The sequence below is a fragment of the Hyposmocoma kahamanoa genome, unplaced genomic scaffold (genome assembly GCF_003589595.1).
Source record: "Hyposmocoma kahamanoa isolate Upper Pololo Valley unplaced genomic scaffold, ASM358959v1 244, whole genome shotgun sequence".
Classification (NCBI taxonomy): Eukaryota; Metazoa; Arthropoda; class Insecta; order Lepidoptera; family Cosmopterigidae; genus Hyposmocoma; species Hyposmocoma kahamanoa.
In genome coordinates, this window is record NW_020653761.1 from 2,174,551 (window position 1) to 2,193,324 (window position 18,774).

General features: G+C 34.7%; 2 protein-coding genes across 2 annotated transcripts in view; one reads left to right on the forward strand and one right to left on the reverse strand.

Moving 5' to 3' along the window:
- Positions 1-7,432: 7,432 nt before the first annotated feature.
- On the reverse strand, positions 7,433-10,881 carry LOC113228804 (rho GTPase-activating protein gacU-like). The gene is made up of 2 exons (XM_026462195.1): positions 9,962-10,881; positions 7,433-9,480 (listed from the first exon to the last, which is right to left on the reverse strand). Exon 1 carries the CDS (start codon positions 10,727-10,729, stop codon positions 9,989-9,991), a length of 741 nt encoding a protein of 246 aa, XP_026317980.1. The 5' UTR covers positions 10,730-10,881; the 3' UTR covers positions 7,433-9,480; positions 9,962-9,988.
- A 5,776-nt stretch (positions 10,882-16,657) lies between these two features.
- The window catches only part of LOC113228843 (N-alpha-acetyltransferase 15, NatA auxiliary subunit), a 187,191-nt gene continuing 185,074 nt past the window's right edge, over positions 16,658-18,774 (forward strand). Inside the window, exons 1-3 of the mRNA XM_026462258.1 lie at positions 16,658-16,844; positions 17,116-17,200; positions 18,071-18,333. Coding sequence (XP_026318043.1) covers positions 16,788-16,844; positions 17,116-17,200; positions 18,071-18,333 — 405 coding nt within the window. The 5' untranslated portion in view covers positions 16,658-16,787. The remainder of the gene's footprint in view (positions 16,845-17,115; positions 17,201-18,070; positions 18,334-18,774) is intronic.

An 18,774-nucleotide genomic window follows, 5' to 3' on the forward strand; every position in this document is an offset into this window, starting at 1 on the left:
TTTTCCTTGTGATTTTTTGTGTAAATATAATACGTGTTTATCGAGTTCTTAGGTTTTCGCGATTGTTACACATAGGAAATGAAACTATTTTTCCGGATTTAAATCGCGTATACAAACAAACCGACGTTTCGGGCCCTTTACGTCGGTTTGTTTGAAAAAACAAATATACGCGATTTAAATCCGGAAAAATAGTTTCATTTCCTATAATACGTGTTTTCAATTATTTTTCGTGGTGGCGGCGGGCGTTGAAATTTTTTTAAAAGTGGGCGGTGAACCAAAAAGTTTGGGAACCTATGGTTTAGGCCATAGTCCGCCACGCTGGCCCATGCCTCTTGCATGCGGGTTGGGGCCATTACAGTTTTACCGAGGGTTGTGAACCTTCTTCGTTAAGGAAAACTCCTTAACCGAAAAGTTCATGGTAAATTTCAAGTTAAATTTCGCACATAAATTCCGAAAAACTGCGATCTGTGCCTCAACCATTACAGTGACAATTATCGCTAACGACTGCGGAAAATGTCTTTGTTGTTTCTTCTTGTTACTTCAACAAAATGTTGTTTCTTCTTGTTACTTCTAGGAGCGTTGTACAATTTGCAATACAAAATTATGAAGTCATTTACCTGGTCGCGACAACTGTCTCAGTAAACTTCGTGGTAGCGGCACTGTTTTAACTGCCTCGGTATCCGAACGGTTACCATGCCGGACTGCCACGCAGAGGTCCCAGGGTCGATTCCCGTGCCGGGACAAATATTTGTATGGCCTACATTTATTTCTCTCGTGAGTTTGGGTGTAATTTGTGGTTGTCTTTGTGTGTGTCCATGGCACCCGCGACACACGATTTCCCTAGTGGAGGGCTACGTGTGTGCGTTATTACTATTATTGTTCTTTTATTCGGTGAATGGTAGATTATGTATTCGCGCGCCGTCTATGCTTGCTTGCCTTGTGCGAGATGTGATGGTTAATACTTACAGTGGCGCGCTAACTGCACGCGTGCAGCGTAGCGCCTTCGCCAGGTTTGTACGCACCTTAACCTCGTTGTTGATGAGGAACTAAGATGAGCAAGCTCTTTCAGTCAGCCGGCTTCGTTGTAGGGCAGTCCCAGGCTTACTCTGGTGTTGTTTCACGACTTTTAGACGTAGAAAATGAATAAAAGATTAGTTTTGGGATTTGTAATTTATCGTTGCCTCGTAAAAGGTGAAAAATATGTAGGTATAATAGATATCAATTACAATTAACATTTTTATAATATCACCCCATCCACTATTATTTTTTTGTTATTTTTCTTAACTTTTGCAAGAATAACAAAATTATTAACAAAACGCTGAGATGCTGTGGAAATCCACTTTGAAGTAATGAACTCGCTTGTGCGTAAATGATCTGGGTGGCTACTCTCATCTTTCGTGTCAAGTATGAAGCTTCATTCGCATTGTGTCTTTTAATTTGGTAGAGGATTACTTATTCGACTGTAGGCACTTGTTTCGGACGGATGTGAGACGGAGAACGGGAATAGGCCCCCTGAATAGAGACAAATAAGGCCATCAGACAACAGGCCAGACATTACAAAATACAGAAATATTACATTTTTATTACAATTATAAAGTACATACAATTGCAATAACAAATTACAAAAAACATCTTAAAATTATTTCTCAAATCAAACCACAAACATAATCAATTACCAAACAAAATGCATATACAACACATACATAAATAGTTATAGTAGGAATGGGTAATATAGCTTTTTCTGAATATCGTATCGAAACTATATATCAATATTCGAAATAGGATTTCGAAACTATATATTTTCTGAAACTATAATATTAATGGATACAGCCCGCGTGCGCGCTGCGTTGATACATTGCCGTTACTGATGTTCGGAATCGAATTTCGAAACTATATATTATTGGATATAGTTTTACAAGAGCAATGCGGGCCAATGTTAGTATACAGTTTCGAAGACACACAAAAAATGGTTTCGCGTTGATATCCACTCAGTGAATATCTGATACGAAGCAATATCGGTACACAGGGTGGAAATTTGTAATGTCACTTGGAAGAAAAGTACGTCAAATACTGGAGATAGAAATTTTTACTTAAAGGAAACATTTCTTTATTTAAAAAAAAAGATAATACTGCATTCAAAGATTTTCGAAAATTGCTAGCCGCACGCGGGAATCGAACCGAAGATTTTAATCTTTAAAAAAATGCACCCTGTACTTTTATTAAATCAATCGATAGGGTCAATTATGAGGATGAAATCTCTCTCACAAACCATGAAATCTGGAGTTATAAATTCAATGGGTCAAGCATTGACTTACAAATAAATGGACGACGGGTCTAATACAAAAACCACGAAAAAAATGTCCCAAGTCAACCTATTCGAAATTTAAATTGTAATGTCATCGCAATATCGCGCTGTTAGTCGAACAAATGAAGACTAAAGCGGAGTTTGGCGCTCTGTATACGATTTTAGCGCCTTACGAGTGCGGACACTTTTTAGCGCGAACCCGACGTCCATATAATTGTAAGTCAATGGGGTCAAGTTAAAGCACTTTTATTCAAAGATCCATCAGTTACTTGTTAATTATCGTTGACATCATTTATCCATTAAAATGACGAAGTACTATTTAGATAAGAAGATTGCAATTTGCACATGTTTGTAATGCAGACTCTTTGGTCAGTGGCGTGAGGTAATTTAAATATGGAATGTTTGGAATGGCATAAACGGCACAATCAGATGGCCTGCGAGATCACCAGATCTCACACCTTTAGATTTTTTTTGTGGGGATATGTTAAAAATCAAATTTACCTTAAATCTTATGCGAGTGTAAACGAGTTGAAGGCTGAGGTTCAGAATACGATTTGTAATACAATTCATCACAACACGTTATTAAAAGTTACTCAAAATGAATTCGTTAAAAGATTAATTTATGTATCCAAGAAAATGGAGCTCATTTCGAGCAAGTAATTAGTTAGATTACCATTTTTTTCGTTTTATTAAAATATGTTAAGATTTCATGGTTTTTTTTTTCATTTAATTAACTAATTTTGTGAGAGAGATTTTATTCTTATAATTAACCCTATCGATCGATGCAATAAAAGTGCAGGGTGCATTTTTTTCAGATCAAACCGGGTTCGATTCCCGCGTGCTGCTAGAAATTTTCGAAAATCTATGAATGCAGTTTTATTTCTTTTAAAAAATGAAGGAATGTTTCCTTTAAGCAAAAATTTCTATCTCCAGTATTTAAAGTACTTTCCCTCCAGGTGGCATTACAAATTTCCACCCGGTATAATTTGTAAAATGTATGATTTCGTGTTGGTATACACTCGGTAACCGCTCGGCTTGATTCGGCATCGCTATAAAATACGTGATGCGGAGCAATATCGATATATAGTTTCAATAAGTATACGATTTGTAACGCCCATTCCTAAGTTATAGACGTCATCTTTAAGGCTAAATTCTGTTCTAAGTATTATTAATTTATACCTGATTGAAAGTGATATTTTATTGAAATTAACTACTGGTCGATGTACTAAATTGATGTTATGGACGCACTATTTTGTTAAGAAAAATTTAAAAGAGTTAATTTTATTTACTGTAATAGCTATTGCGTGCCGAACTTTTGCTGTGTGCAGCCTTACTTTATACCTTTTAAACAAGTATAGATATTTTGTATAGTATGTTTTCATCTGCAGTTGTAATCTTAAGCACTTCAATGTGCAACTCTCTCTGTTTAATCTGATATTTTATATCAGAAAGAACTGCTGATCGGATTCTTCTAAAATTGTGTTCATATCGCCGTAACTAGAATTAGGCAAATTATTCAAAGTCTATTATTTTAGATTTAGCACTTTACACCTTAGCTGGAGATCGTGTCAAACTCGTAACAATATATTATCTATAGATTATTAGAAATGCATTCATAATATATGTATATTGTATGTAAAGTTATTATTATTATTATTACAGTAAATCGACTATTAGAGTAAGTTTTGCTTTTGAAAGCTGAGTAAGATGGTGTCTTAGGGCAGGTTCTTATGACAGGCATTTGGGCCGGTTCAGATGAGAAGCATTCGGGTAGGTTCAGATAACAAGCATTAGAGTCGGTTCAGATGACAAGCATTCGGACCGGTTTCAGATGACAAGCATTAGAACCGGTTCAGATGACAAGCATTCGGGCAGGTTCAGATGATAAGCATTAGAGTCGGTTCAGATGATAAGCATTCGGGCCTGTTTTTGACAATTATTAGAACCAGTTTAGATGACAAGCATTAGGGCCGGTCCAGATGAAGAGCGTTTTGCTAGCGAGTGCTTAACGCTTGTAATATAAATCGGCTACAACAAAAACGTCAAATGTGTTAGTATGATGTAGGCGAAATGTGGACTGGAGATTGTTAAATTATAAACATTAATACACACATCAACACTGTCTAGGGATATTTCACGTTTATTAGAAAAAAAACAAACCTAAAAGTACTGATCATATCAAAAAGATTTAAACGTCAATTTGTTCCTGGCACATTATTTCTGTATTCTAAATTCAAATTTAAAACAAAAGAACGACGGATGCGATAGTATTTTGTTAACATTGTTACGATCGTTTGTTTTCCTCGGTGTCTTAAAGATGAAATTGTTTTTAAACGGAATTATTTATTTTTTTACAATTTTATTAACTGCATTATTAATGGTGGTTGTTTCTATACTATGGAACGCCGACATTTAACTAAAGATATTCAGATCCAGTGCAATGTTGCTGATGTTATTGGCACCAGTCAAAGCGTCATATCAAGATTATGATCTCGCTACCGAGACACTGGCGATGTGCTTGAGCGGCTCATAGGAAATAGCCGGGTGACTACCGCAAGACAAGACCGATTTTTACAAATTACAGCAAAGAGACAACCTAACGTTCCGGCTAGGCAATTGGTTTTAAAGCTTCAATCGGAACACCAGGTCCTAGTGAGAAACCAAACTGTGTGGAGGAGTGCACGAAGTGAACCTACATGCTTGTAGACCACTTCAGGTTCCAGCACTGTGACGAGGCAATCGCGGTCGAAGATTACAGTGGGCAACTGGACATTTGGCTTGGAACAATCGACAATGGTCTAGGGTGTTATTCTCGGACGAATTCCGGTTCGGCTTCCATCCAGATACACGAAGAATACGCGTTTGGCGAACACCTGGACGTACGAGTCGCCTGCGAAATCCCCAGGAAATCCATCCATATCAAGGTGGAACAAATTATGGTATGGGCAGTAAATACGCCTAGGAGGGAGAACTGACCTCATTTGCGTGCAGGGCAATTTAACTGCCGCAAAATATCGTAATGAGGTGCTGGAACCTGTAGTCCAACCACATCGGTTGGAAATGGGTCAGGACTTTATGCTTATGCATGATAATGTTCGTCTTCACGCAGCTCGAATAGTAAGACACTGGACTGGCCTGCCCAGTCCCGGATTTAAATCCGATTGAGCACGCGTGTGACGTGCCTCAACGAAGGGCTTTACGAAATTTTCCCGAAAATCTGGTGACAGAAAATCAACTTTGTATGCATCTTCGTCGAACCTGGGGCCTTATCCCACAAGGAGACATTGATAATCATTTTGAGTATGCACAATCGTTGCAGATGCGTTATAAACATCCGAGGTGCTTTTACAGATTATTAAATATTTATTTTGTGTTGTTTCATTTAATTTTGTTTTTCTCTTTAATAACCAAAAACAGAAGTTCTTATTTTAGTACAAAGTTAACTTTTGTATTTTTACCATAAAAGTCATTAAAAATAAATATAAAAAGATTTTTTTATCAAATTTTCAGTCAGGTTATAAAATACTGCGCATTTTGATACATGAACGTTTCATGAAGTTTTTTGTAGTTTCTTTGCAATCCATGAAAAACTAAAATATCCCTAGACAGTATTTTTGTGTATTATATTATATGTATTCTAATTAGGTATTTACACTTGACCATTTACTTCTGAACATTAAAATAGGGGGGCGCATATAAAATAGGTGTAATAAATTTTATTTGTAAATGGCGAGACTTTACGTATTTCACTGGAAGCCCATAGTAGAACAGAAAAGTTCATGTTTTCGAATAAGGTAATAAATTTTGGAACAGAATGTTGGAAAATACTGGGCCAGTGCAAATCGGCGGACGGCGAAGAGGATCTTTTGCCCGCTGCCGCACACTGATGAGGAATAGGTATCCTTTACTGGAATGCCACCGTTCGCTCGGATTTGAATCCCTTTTACTAGCGACTATGCAGTCGAAAGAATTCCTCTGGCGTGCTCTTCTATAGCGTAGAGAGAAAGGCGCTGCGATGTTCCGAGGTTGGTCTCAGAACATTGAAGGTGAACCAGACGGGTGGTCCACAGGCAAGAAACAAAATTTGTATACATATTACACATGTTAATTGAATTTGCATTAAATATCATCAACCCATTTATACACGCCACTGCTGCGCACGGGTCTCGTCTCAGGCGAGGGATTAATGCGGGTTGGGGATTTCACACGTTTTCCGAAGGTGATGAACCTTCTTCGACTATTTTTTTATAATATCTAGGTGTCCATAGCAGTTGCATTAGCACTCAAGAGTTTTAAATCACAAAGATCTGAGGGGCGCTGCCATTGCGCCCGACATCCTGAGACATAAGTTGACAAGTCCCATGTGCCTGTAATTTCACCAGGAAAAGGTGCGTGCAGGGTTGACGACCATGTTTTTTTCATCGAAAAGCTCATGGCAAATTTCAGATTAAATTTCGCACATAAATTCTGAGAAATTCAGAGGTGCGAGCCCCAATTAGACCCCACGACCTATGTTTGAGGCGGTAGTTCAAACAATTAGCCTACCACAGCCCATTAAATATATTTATAAATGTAATGTCCTTTGCTGTCGTCTTGCGCTGGCCCTTAACCAACTTCAAAAAAGGAGAAGGTTCTCAATTCGACTGTATTTTTTTGTATGTATGTTACGCGATAACTCCGGTATTTGTGAACCGATTTTCATGATTCTTTTTTTCTTGGAAAGGGGGTACTTCCATAGTGGTCCCATTTAATTTTGAAGAAAATCATCCACCTCTAAGGGTAGCTGTTCAGTGTTCACGCATGAAGATTCATTTTTATAATTAGCGCCTAATTTTACTTAAGGAGCAATTATTTTAAAGGTTGATTTTGCTATTTCTCCAATTCAAGGCGTTTTTCTCTCTGAGTAGTGAGAACTGATTTTTATTAAGGATATTTCAATGAAACTTAGCAAATAGACGTAATTCCACGTACTTTAGTATTCTGTACTGAGATTATTTGTATGTATGTTACGCGATAATTTTGTGAGCCGATTTTGATGTATCTTTTTTGTTGGAAAGAGGGTACCTCAGTATTGGTCCCATTTAAGGTTGAAGAAAATATTCCACCTCTAAGGGTGGCAAATTAAGGGATGATTCCGGTTTCGTGAACAGATTTAAATAAAACTTGGCAAATAGATGTAATTCCACGAATTGAGGCCGGTTTTTCAGTACTCTGTACTGTGATTATTTGTAACATATACCTCCTTAATATTACATAATACATTTTATGCTGTTTCTGAAACGGAATTTTCATAAAACCTAGTGTAAAATCGATAATTGGAAAACACGCTATTTGAGTTATTGTAGTTAACAAACTCAGTAACAGCAATTTAATGAGCAAAGGAGTTTCTCTGATAAGAAAAGCGTACAAACATGAAAAAACAATACCATAAATTAATAAATACGACGAATTAAAAATGAATCGAACAGATAGATACAACAGAAATCTGAAGATATATTGACAAGTTTTGTGGGAACAGTGGAATTAGTATTGAAGTTTACATAAAAAATCTACTTTATCTGCTTGGGACGAACTGAAGAAGAACTTACAACATGCACTAGTTTAGGCATGTAATTTCCGTTTAGTACATGGCCTACAATTTTATAGTCAATAGTGCATCTATTGTATTAACATGTGTAAGTATGTAAACCGGAGTCTTATGAGAAAGATGGCATTCAAAAGACCATTAAATATAAATTGCAAGTTCAACATCTTTAGATAAATTTTCAATAGTATTTTCATAAATTATTTGAAATACATTCATCAAACTTATGCACAGTCAACAGCACATCAATTTATACACTTTTGTTCAATTGTCGCCTCCAGTGCAACGGAACAAGATCCGTCAATGTGTAGCTTGATGTGTTGCCGTCTGTACATTATAAAATAATGGTATAGCATATCCCTTACGTGATAGAAAAATGCAATTCATATAGTTCATTTCAATTTTTAATAAAAATGTAAATAAACGTACTATAATGAAACAAATCAACTGTAATTCAGTCAATTTGTAAAAATAGTAAATTACATCCATTTGTCTTGTAAGGGATGTAATTTACTATTTACTATATGCAGATCGAGACGGCAGATATGGCAATTATTCTGAGAGCTGCAGAATCTGTTAAAACTGACCTACTTGGAAAGACAAAGTATTATAACCTATACACAATTTTTTTCGTGTGTGTATAATGAACCTGTATTATCCTGCCATTTGCGAATTAAATGTGTATTACGTTGACCTAACTAATTTATAACATACTTTCTATTGTAGATAGACTACATTTTTAAAGCTATTAACTATGAAATACAATGATTAAAAACAAGCTTAATTAATGGCTTCTTTATATTCTAATGTCAAACAAAAATATCTCACGTTTTCATTTTGAGTGGATTATTATGGGTAAACTTAAAATTACAATTACGTAATTTTGAAAGTAATTCCATGACAGGTATTTGTCAACCCTCAATAATAAAGTGACTGATAACCTAAAGAAAAAAAATTACTTACAAAATAAAATTAACCTAACAATGCCAAATCCTCTTGCTATATTTAGCCTAATCTTGATATAAGTAATGTGATGATGGACTAGTGCAATATAGTGTAAAGACGCACATAACAAATCTGTATAAATATGTATACCAATTACATGAAATCAGACATCTACTAATCAATCACACATTCTACCATATACCATCACAGCAAAAGTAATGTATCATTTTTTATATCAAATACAATTTGGAATACATTTGGCACAAACCAGAGTACACATACGGCTGGTGCAATGTGTGTTTTAAAAACTACATTTCAATTTTCATCACTTTATTACTTGAGAGTACCTTAATACCCTAGAGTACCCTAATCAGATTGAGCCAGTTAGGAAAAGTGTCACGTTCATGCAATAAGAGCGCAAAAGACAGCACATTGCCATTCCACTCAGACTGCTACTGCAAACTGCAAAAAGACTTTTTTCTGTTTCATGAACGTAATACTTTTTTCTGATCACCTTAATGCAATTCCGAGTCAATAAGTGTGGCCACTCCCAAAAAAAATCAATCAACTGTTTTTACCTAATTTAAGTCGTCCAATGTACAAATGTATGATGAACTAGAATAATAACTATACATGACAATTGGACATAGTTATGCAAACAAGAACCAACCCACACCTCGAGTGAAACTAAAAGTCCTTCAGAGTACCAACCCTAAATAAGTAACTTTTTAATAGCTAAAAAGAACCATGCTGCTTAACTTCACAAAACATATTTTTTTAAATATGTTAAATGAATCCATGTCACATGCACCGAAGTAGTGTATCTTAGCATTTTCATTACGAAAACTAGAACATGGTTCTTGTTAACTAAATAAAGTTTACTATTTAATATATAATATTTTCTATTTATTGCTATATAATATAATAGTTTCTCTATATCATTCTCAATACTACACATAACTCACGTTGTTTGTCTCGAATAACTTGCCTATTGATTTCTTCACACGATTTTTACAAAAATCAAATTATCTCGAAAGTGACATTTTGTGGGTTGGTTCTAGTTTGCATAACTATGTCCAATTATAACAACAATGTAAAAAATGCAAGTTGTTCAATACACCTGCGACATAATCAATTCAAATAACTAATTTGTATTACTGCAGTTGAGGATCAAAATTTTCATTGTTATCATTAATATTATTCTCATTTATATTATTCTCGTTTATATTATTATTATTATCGTCATTCATATTCATTTCTTCCATTTCCTCTTTTGCATTATTTTCTAAAATTGGCTCGTTAATTGGAATATTTGAAATTACTGGACTAATTTTAGGAGATGCGGAGGCGACAGGAGGTGTAACTTTAGATGATACAATATTTATGGCACTTTTGGTAGCTAAAGCGAGTTTAAGTTTCTCATTTTCTTTCTCTAAATCCTTTATTTTCAGTTTCTGCTCCTCTAATTGGCTTGTAAGTGTCTCTTTATCCAATTGCAACGATTCAAACAACTCTTTCTTAGACTGTTGTAGATTTTTGAATGATTGGAGTTCTACTTTGCATAGTTCTACATCCACAAGTGTTCTGTTTGCTTGGGACTCGGCTTTAGCGGCTTTGTCCCTGCTTTGTTTATTGTCATCACTGAGTTTAGCAATCATCTTTTCTTTATCTCTTAATATTACTTGGTGTCGTTCGTTGAGCTGTTGTTCAGTGAGGAATTGTTCCATACATCCTGTGTGCTGCTTAGTACAATCCTGTAGTTGTGAACTTAGCTCGCCAATTCGATACCGCAAATCACTTTCCAGGCCCCAGCTGTTAAAAAGTTGTAATGCCAGTAGAATGCTTATGGCAAAAAAAACATATATCGGCCAACGACGCATGTTCTCTATACCCATATTAGGTAATATTGTTGTTATATTGTCGGGATTAATAATTACAGTACTAATAATATTTCAATATTTTCTTGCCACGACGTGCCGTCACTTCAATTTGGAAAATAAAAATAATTGTCGTTTCTTCAATTCTTTCCGTAGAGGAAAAGGCAAAGGTTTCACACCATACAGCCAAGTCTTGGTAAATTTTTCTTCTATAAAAATAATTTGACATTGACATTTCGATTTTCGGTATGATTTTTTTTAAGAGTTTTGGCTTGGATATAAGATTTTGATTCATGACTTCGTTTAATTATCGGTATTCTCCATTGTGGTTCTACCATATTATGTTTTCACTTTCTCTATAACTTACTTCTCTTCTTTGGGCTTTCTAAATAGTCTTTTAAGCGGCGGGAGTTAATATTTGTTTTCACATTCACTCATATCACATAAATATCACTGAATAAAAATTTCGAATTCGTAATTGGATGTAGCTATAATAAAAAGATCCAAATCACACTTCGGGCGAAAATGAGTTAGTATACCACGTGATTCACCGTATTCTTTCATGCCAGAAAGTCTTGTCTCGATATCTCTAATATTGGCGAAATTATAAATATATAGTAGCATTTTGAAATAAACGCAATTTTCCCAGAAATATTTTTAATGAACGATCCAGGTGTCCTGGACTCTCATGCAACAACACATGACATGATCCACTTGAGTATGAATCGTTCTTAAAAATACTAAGCTATGAAATATGATGGCTAATAAGATTCAAATAAACTTGAATCATTTTGTTTTTATTGTTTCTTTTTTAACACAAATGTACCAAAGTAACTTGTATTGTGTGATTATTTTTTAAATAGGGACAGAATGTTCCACTTACGTTTAACATAAATTACTTGGATCACATGGGCTATTTTTTACGGCAAAGGCAAACTATCCATTCGACTTTGGATCATTTTTACTAAACGTTGGTTACTTAAAAAATGTAGGATTTCAAAATAGCCTTTCAAATTTTAAAAGTCACCTTCCTAATTTTCATAGTACTGCCCGACATCATTTGGTATTAAATTTAACATAGACCAGCCCCCGTTGCATGCCTCCGCGATAAAGCTATTATACCCACATTTAGCTGTCTATTTGAGTAATAAACCGCCACTTTGAAAATTTATCACAATAACAAACGTATCAAGCAAAGTGACGTCACATTTTTGATGCACCGCGGGCCCATGTTTTCTTTACTCATGTGCCGCGTGTGCCGCGACCAATGGCCGTGAAAGTATAACGCAATGCCAAATATGGCTATGGCAAGATCACATTTGAGTTTAAAACATTTTGGCAGCTCTGCACGGTAATTTTATCAACGTAACATTTGAGCGTCACAAACGAAAACAAAAACAGGTTGTTACGTATTAACTGTTGGAAAAGGTGAGGAGAAATCGACTGCGATAAATATGGCACGGGGAGGTTTGTCATTATCGCATGCGATATACCGCCATGCTACGCATGATGTAATGATAATAGACTAAGCTCAATGAAGCTTAACCTCAGTTATCGCCTGGCCATAGTGACGTTAAACTATCCATTGTTATGTCAATATGAGGAACGACCGCTCCCTCTCGCTTACCTCTCATCGTTTTCTATCATGTAAATGAAATATTTTTCATCTTTTTTCAGAAAAATTTCTTTTGTAGCAAGACAATTTACTTTTTCTTATTTTTGAACACTTTTCGATTAATTATACCCTTTTTCTGTGTGTACAGTTCCCAAGAACCTATCTGATTTCATTCGCATAACTTTTAAAAGGTTTGCTTTCTTACATGTCTTTATAATAACCATATATTCTTCGATACTGTAAAGACGTTGCACGTGTTTCAAGGCGTGTTAAATTTTTCAAAAATCTGTATCATTGGGCAAAAATTTAGTTCCAGGTTCCATATAGCGACAGCGAATCTTTTTTAAGGTCGGATTGGTTTCAGAGCCAGCTTTTAGCATCAATACTAATTTAATGTTGCTACTTTGGCCTCGTGAATCACTCCATAGTGTTAGCTCTTCGGTGCCCACCGCCTATTCGTTATAATGTGCCACAACAGACACGAGTCAACTTCTTTTAAATACAATAACCTGTGTCATTAGAAATCACGTGAAATACTTTTACAATTCAGAACCAAGTGCTTTGATCCTGCCGAATAATTCTATATAAGCGTATTGCTAATAATGTGGGGGAAGCGCGTTGTTGAAAAAAAATATCGATATCGTTCATCATAATAACCATCAAACTTTCGATTGATCAGATTAGGGTATATTAATAAATGTCACCAAAGTAAAAATCTCACGTTAATCCAATCCCCGCAAAATCCCTGCTACTTGGGAAATTCCCTATAAGTTAGCAACTCTGTCCAAGGACGCGACCATCAGGGGTGGTCAGCTTTCTAAGCGGCCAATGCCAACAATGGCAGGATTTGCAAAAAAAGAATAGTGCTCTGCGAAAGAATGAGATAGTCGGATTCATAAATTTACGAGCACGATTAAATAGTTATCTACCATTTTGGTACATTTTATTACTTGACGAATACAGTTTTTTTTCAATTATTTGTATCATAGAAACCATGGTGTTCTAATATGAACACTATGATTTCTGTAATATTGTCTTTGTTGAAGATTCTAATTTTCACCTAATTTTAGACAAATGAACCTTATGTTGACAATTATCACAACCAAATTTTGGTAGAACTTATGTTTCTGCGTGATGGCAACTTCTTCACAGTTGTCAGAGTTTTCAAATCAAGATGGCTACCATGAAAACTTGTGTGAGAAATTCTTTTTCATAAACTACTAATACCAGTTCTTTTCTCTGCATTTAGCAGCAGTTTTTGTGTATTTGCCGGTTTGTTATCGATTTTCTGTTATCGATTTTCTGAATTGCGAGATAGAGACTCGTGTGCGAAATTGACGCTTTTTGTTTTGTGAATTCGATAATTACGAGAGAAAGACTTCTGTGCGAAATTGACGCTTTTTGTGTTGTGAAACCTTACATTACGAGATAGAGACTCATTCTTTTTGCGCGATACTGACGCTTTTATGTTGTTTTTCCACCATGACTGGAAAAGGGATTGTTAAGTGCGCAAAATGCGGTATAACCTCAAAGGAAAATTCTTCTTTGACCTTTCACAGGTTTCCTCTAAAAGAACCCAAACTTCGTTTTTGCTCCAGCATTGACCCAGCAACACCTTCAGCCGAAGGGCAAACAAAAGATGAAAGTTCGACTAGCTGCTCAAGTTTTGAGTCATTCCATTGCAGCAGGATTATTTGCCAAAGTAGCCCAAAGTAAGTTTCAACATAATATGTCTATTATGTACTGCCATCTTTCAAGCCTCTTTTCCCGACTGTCAAGACTTATAAAGAGGATCATGTTTTTCTCACGAGCTTGTGAATATGACTCATCCATTTTTTTATGTTGCTTTATAGAGACTAAACAAGTAAACTGATTTTGACAAAAGACTATTAGGCATTTGATTCGTCGTAACAACGGTTTGTTCTAGTGTTACTACCAATATTAACGTTTTGTTGTGGAAAATTACAAAAATGCCAAACGGCGCCACTAATACCCATACTCATTTAAATATAATAAGTCTAGAGTGTCATGTCATGTTAGATGAAATTCCTTTTAACATAAAAAGTTTATTGTTTACTTTCAGACGAATTGCCACAAGACGCCGTGTGGACCGCGACGCTTATATCCAATATGGACAAATTATTTGACGCCATGAATGGTGACACGCCGGACAGAAAAAGGGGAAAAAAATACCTAACCAACATGTCCTCAACTAGCCCTCATTTACATTTTTTTAATAAAATGAAAGTATTTTTCACAGAAATGGAGTTTTTAGGGGCAAGAAGTAAGCCCCCATCACAAGATGGCTGGTTGAGGACGATGAACGCAATTGAGCGAATATTTAAAAACTTAAAAAAGTATAATATAAACACATTATGTGTCCGAAGGCTCAGTCAAGATCCTCTCGAAAACTGTTTCGGGTGCATTCGAAGCAACTGTGGTTGTAATCCGAACCCCAATTCAGTTCAATTTATTGCAGCATTAAAAACTAGCATAATAACAAATTTAATTAATAATAATAAAAACAGAAACTGCCTGGATGACAATAATGATATATTGGATAATCTTAAAGTGTTTCTTCATAAAGGTTGTAACCAAAAAATAAATGATGTAGACGGTTCTACACCTTTTCCAGCGCAAATTTCTGTTGAAGGTGTAGAAGAGTTAGATGTACCTCAGATTTCTGGAGAAATGCAAGCATGTGCATTTATGTGTGCGGCTTTATCGCAAGAAACATAACTATTAATTGCGAGCAATGTAAAAAAATTATGCTTGCTGATCTGAACACTGAGGTATGTCATTTATTTACATCATTTAAGGAATACGATGACGTAGCATGCAGTTTAAAATACATCCAGCCCAGTTTCTGTGAAATGGTTGAAAATGCTGCAAGATTAATAAACAATTATTTAAAAGAAAATTCACATAATGAAAAAATTAAATATAATTTATTAAAAAAATGCGATAATTTAAATAAAGATTGGCTGAAGGGGTGTGACGAACATTGTGAAATAAATTTTAAAAGAATAATTGATAGTACAGTTGTAATATGTCTGAAACGGTTTTGTACTGTCAAAAATCGAGAATTTGTTGAGGAAGCCTCAAAAAAATCGATGTTAAGAAAAATTAATATACTAAACATGTTTAAAAAGGTTGTATTATTTCACATTACTTAAAAATTCCTGACATGAAGAATTTTCGTTTGATGTTTTTGTACAATATTATTTAATTTTTTATAATTGTGGCGAAACAGGACACGAAAATTCTATAACTTGATCGATACCGAAAATTGCAATTGTATGCGTAATTGACAATTATTTAAATGGTACATTCAACATTTACATTTAATTTACAAATGTACTCATTTAAATAATTGTCAATTACGCATACAATTGCAATTTTCGGTATCGAAATATAAAAACACATGAAAACACTATTCAAATCTCCCGCGTTTTCAAAAGTTACCGATGGCACGAACGGTGGCGTTTCAAGTAAGCATTTTTATTGTATGAAGCTATCGTTCTTCCCTTTAGGGTAATATTGTTCTGTGGCGACCATGCACAGACATGTCTAGAGATGGGAAAAACTGCTTATTTTTTTAAACGTTTAAACGTTAAGCTTTTTTAAAAAAAGCGTGCTTTTTTAAACGCTTTTTCACTTAAACGCTTTTTAGTTTGAAGCGAACAAAATCGTTTAGAAAGCGCGTAGACTTTTACGTTAAAAAAGCTTGCAACGTTGTGTTTATAGCGAAAAGCAAAAGTAGACCACTAAAGGTTTTAAGATAAGTAAGTTTTTTGTAAAAAACTTTTATTTTTATATTTTTATTTATGACAACTATTTAAAAATATTAGTATATATGTATATAAAAAAAACTGGAAAATACTGCTTATTTTTTTAACGTTAAAACGTACGTTTAAAAAGCGTGCTAAAAGAGGAAAGAAGACAAAAAGGAAAACGTTTTAAGCGCACAGACCAACGCTTACGCTTAAAATGAAAAGCGTGCTTATGTGCTTATTTTAAAAAGCAGACTTTTTTAAGTGCTTTTCGTTTAAACGCCCACTTCTAGACATGTCTGTGGACGCGATCTTGCCCGGTCGACTGTCGCTCGCCGAAGGTCGTCAGATGACTCATTATTTATATTTACACCGGATCGATTGCTGCTAATAAATGAGCCCTAAGGTAGTCGGACACGCTGTTAGTCGATTCGTAATTTTTTTAGCTAAAAATAATTCTACAGGCCTCATGAACGTTCAGAAAGGAATCAAGGACAATAAATTCGTTTCAGAGATTTTTTTACAGAATTGGCACCCCTGATCCCATCCAAATTGGTCACGTGACCGCTCTATGTACCATAGACAGTAATCCTTCATCGACTTCTTTGGTTTATAGCCACGAGGTTTTTAGCAATATTTCTATTTTATAGTGAAATAATAAAAAGATACTTCATTTTCTTGGAACAAAATGCCACCCAGTAATCCTTTGCCACCTAAAGAAAATGCCCTTTTCAAAAGAATTTTGGTAAGTGTCATTGTAAACATAGAATTTGATTTTCTGCAGATTGTCATTGTAGGTGATTATCTCGAATTATAAAATAATGCATTTTATGACAGTACTGTTATTATATTCTTTAAACAATAATTGCTGTGTGTTATCATTCATGCAGAACGTTGACTTTATAATATCTTTGCAATTTTGAAATAATGATACCTATTCATAGGTCTGCGAACTAGCCCTTTTGGCTTGCATTCAATAGAGATCAGAGGTTAAAATGTATGATTTTTCTTTTCAGCGTTGTTACGAACATAAACAATACAAAAATGGACTTAAATTTGCAAAACAAATATTGTCTAACCCTAAATTTGCCGAGCATGGTGGTAAGATATAAAAAGTCGCACATTCCTACTTAAAATATTAAATCTGCAACTTGCACCGTTGTAATAATTATATTTGAAGATGTACTCCATAATCTATGCCTTGTTATACTAGTAAGAGAATGGCTTTGTAACATGTAACTGTAGTTCTAAAAATATTCTTTATAAATTTTACTAAAGAACTGTTAATTTTTCACATACACCTATTGCCTTTATTATCAATTCATCACATACCTTAGGAACATGTCTGCTATTACATTAAGAACATAACTTTAAACTCATGTGAGATCTTGCCTCTTACTACTATTGATAGAGTAGAATAATCCATGGGGATTGATATCACAAGGCTGACATTGACACCCAACAGTTACAGGTCTTATTAAAAATAAGATAAACAAAATATTTTAATTGTGTAAAAAAATCACATTGTATTGTCTTAAATTATTACAATTTGGTGTACCACTCGTGGGTTAGATGATTACACCAAGGAAGTCGCATATATCACAGTTAAATAAAAAAAAAAAAAAAAAAAACTGATTAAACACTATCTTATATTGTGGTAATGTATATTTTAAAATGTTAGATGTAAATGACACACATTTGGAATGTAAAATGTAGTGGTTATGAAGTAATAAATATTTATTATTATTGTTATGATTCCTCAGATGCTATCATCATTACTTTTCATTGCTTTGTTCGTCCAATTTATTCTGGCTATGATTATTATAATGAGGACGTAAAACAATACACAGATGATCAGTACATCGGTTAGATTGTTTTACCTACTTTCCTTTAAGAAACTGTGTCATTAGTTATTATACTTCTTATTTTAAACAACTTTTTTGTATTCCAATAAAACCAAATTCATTTCAGAAACATTGGCTATGAAAGGACTTACACTGAATTGTTTGGGACGTAAAGATGAAGCATATGAGTATGTACGTCGTGGCCTCCGTAACGACTTGAAGTCCCCAGTTTGTTGGCACGTATATGGTCTTCTACAGCGGTCCGACAAGAAATATGATGAGGCCATTAAATGCTACCGCAATGCTCTCAAGTGGGAGAAGGAAAATATACAAATTTTGAGAGACTTATCTTTGCTCCAAATTCAGATGAGAGACTTGGAAGGATATAAAGTAAGTTCAAATTGATCTACGTGACATAATCAATGTACCATTCTTACATCATTATTGCCAATGTAGTTATCTCTGATTTACTCACAATGGATCTTGGTGAGCGAGTACTGCAGCCAATAAGTGGTGCTGTGAGTACTGCATTGTACATTGTGCTTTGTGGTGCTACATCACACTGGCTAGTGGTGCTACATTGTATTCCTTTTATATCTTCAATTCTTAATTTAATTTTTTCATATTTTGATTGTTGTTTATACATGGTACATTTCGCACTATTAATACAATAGTGTATTAACTCAACAAGTGTATTATTTCACAATCGATGAAAAACAAGTACTCATTTCCCATGAAAGATTGTTAAAATTTCTCTCATGATCAGTAAACTTTATTACTGACATCTAAACAATTTCCTACTGGCCCAATGTTTTTAGAAATAAAAAGGGA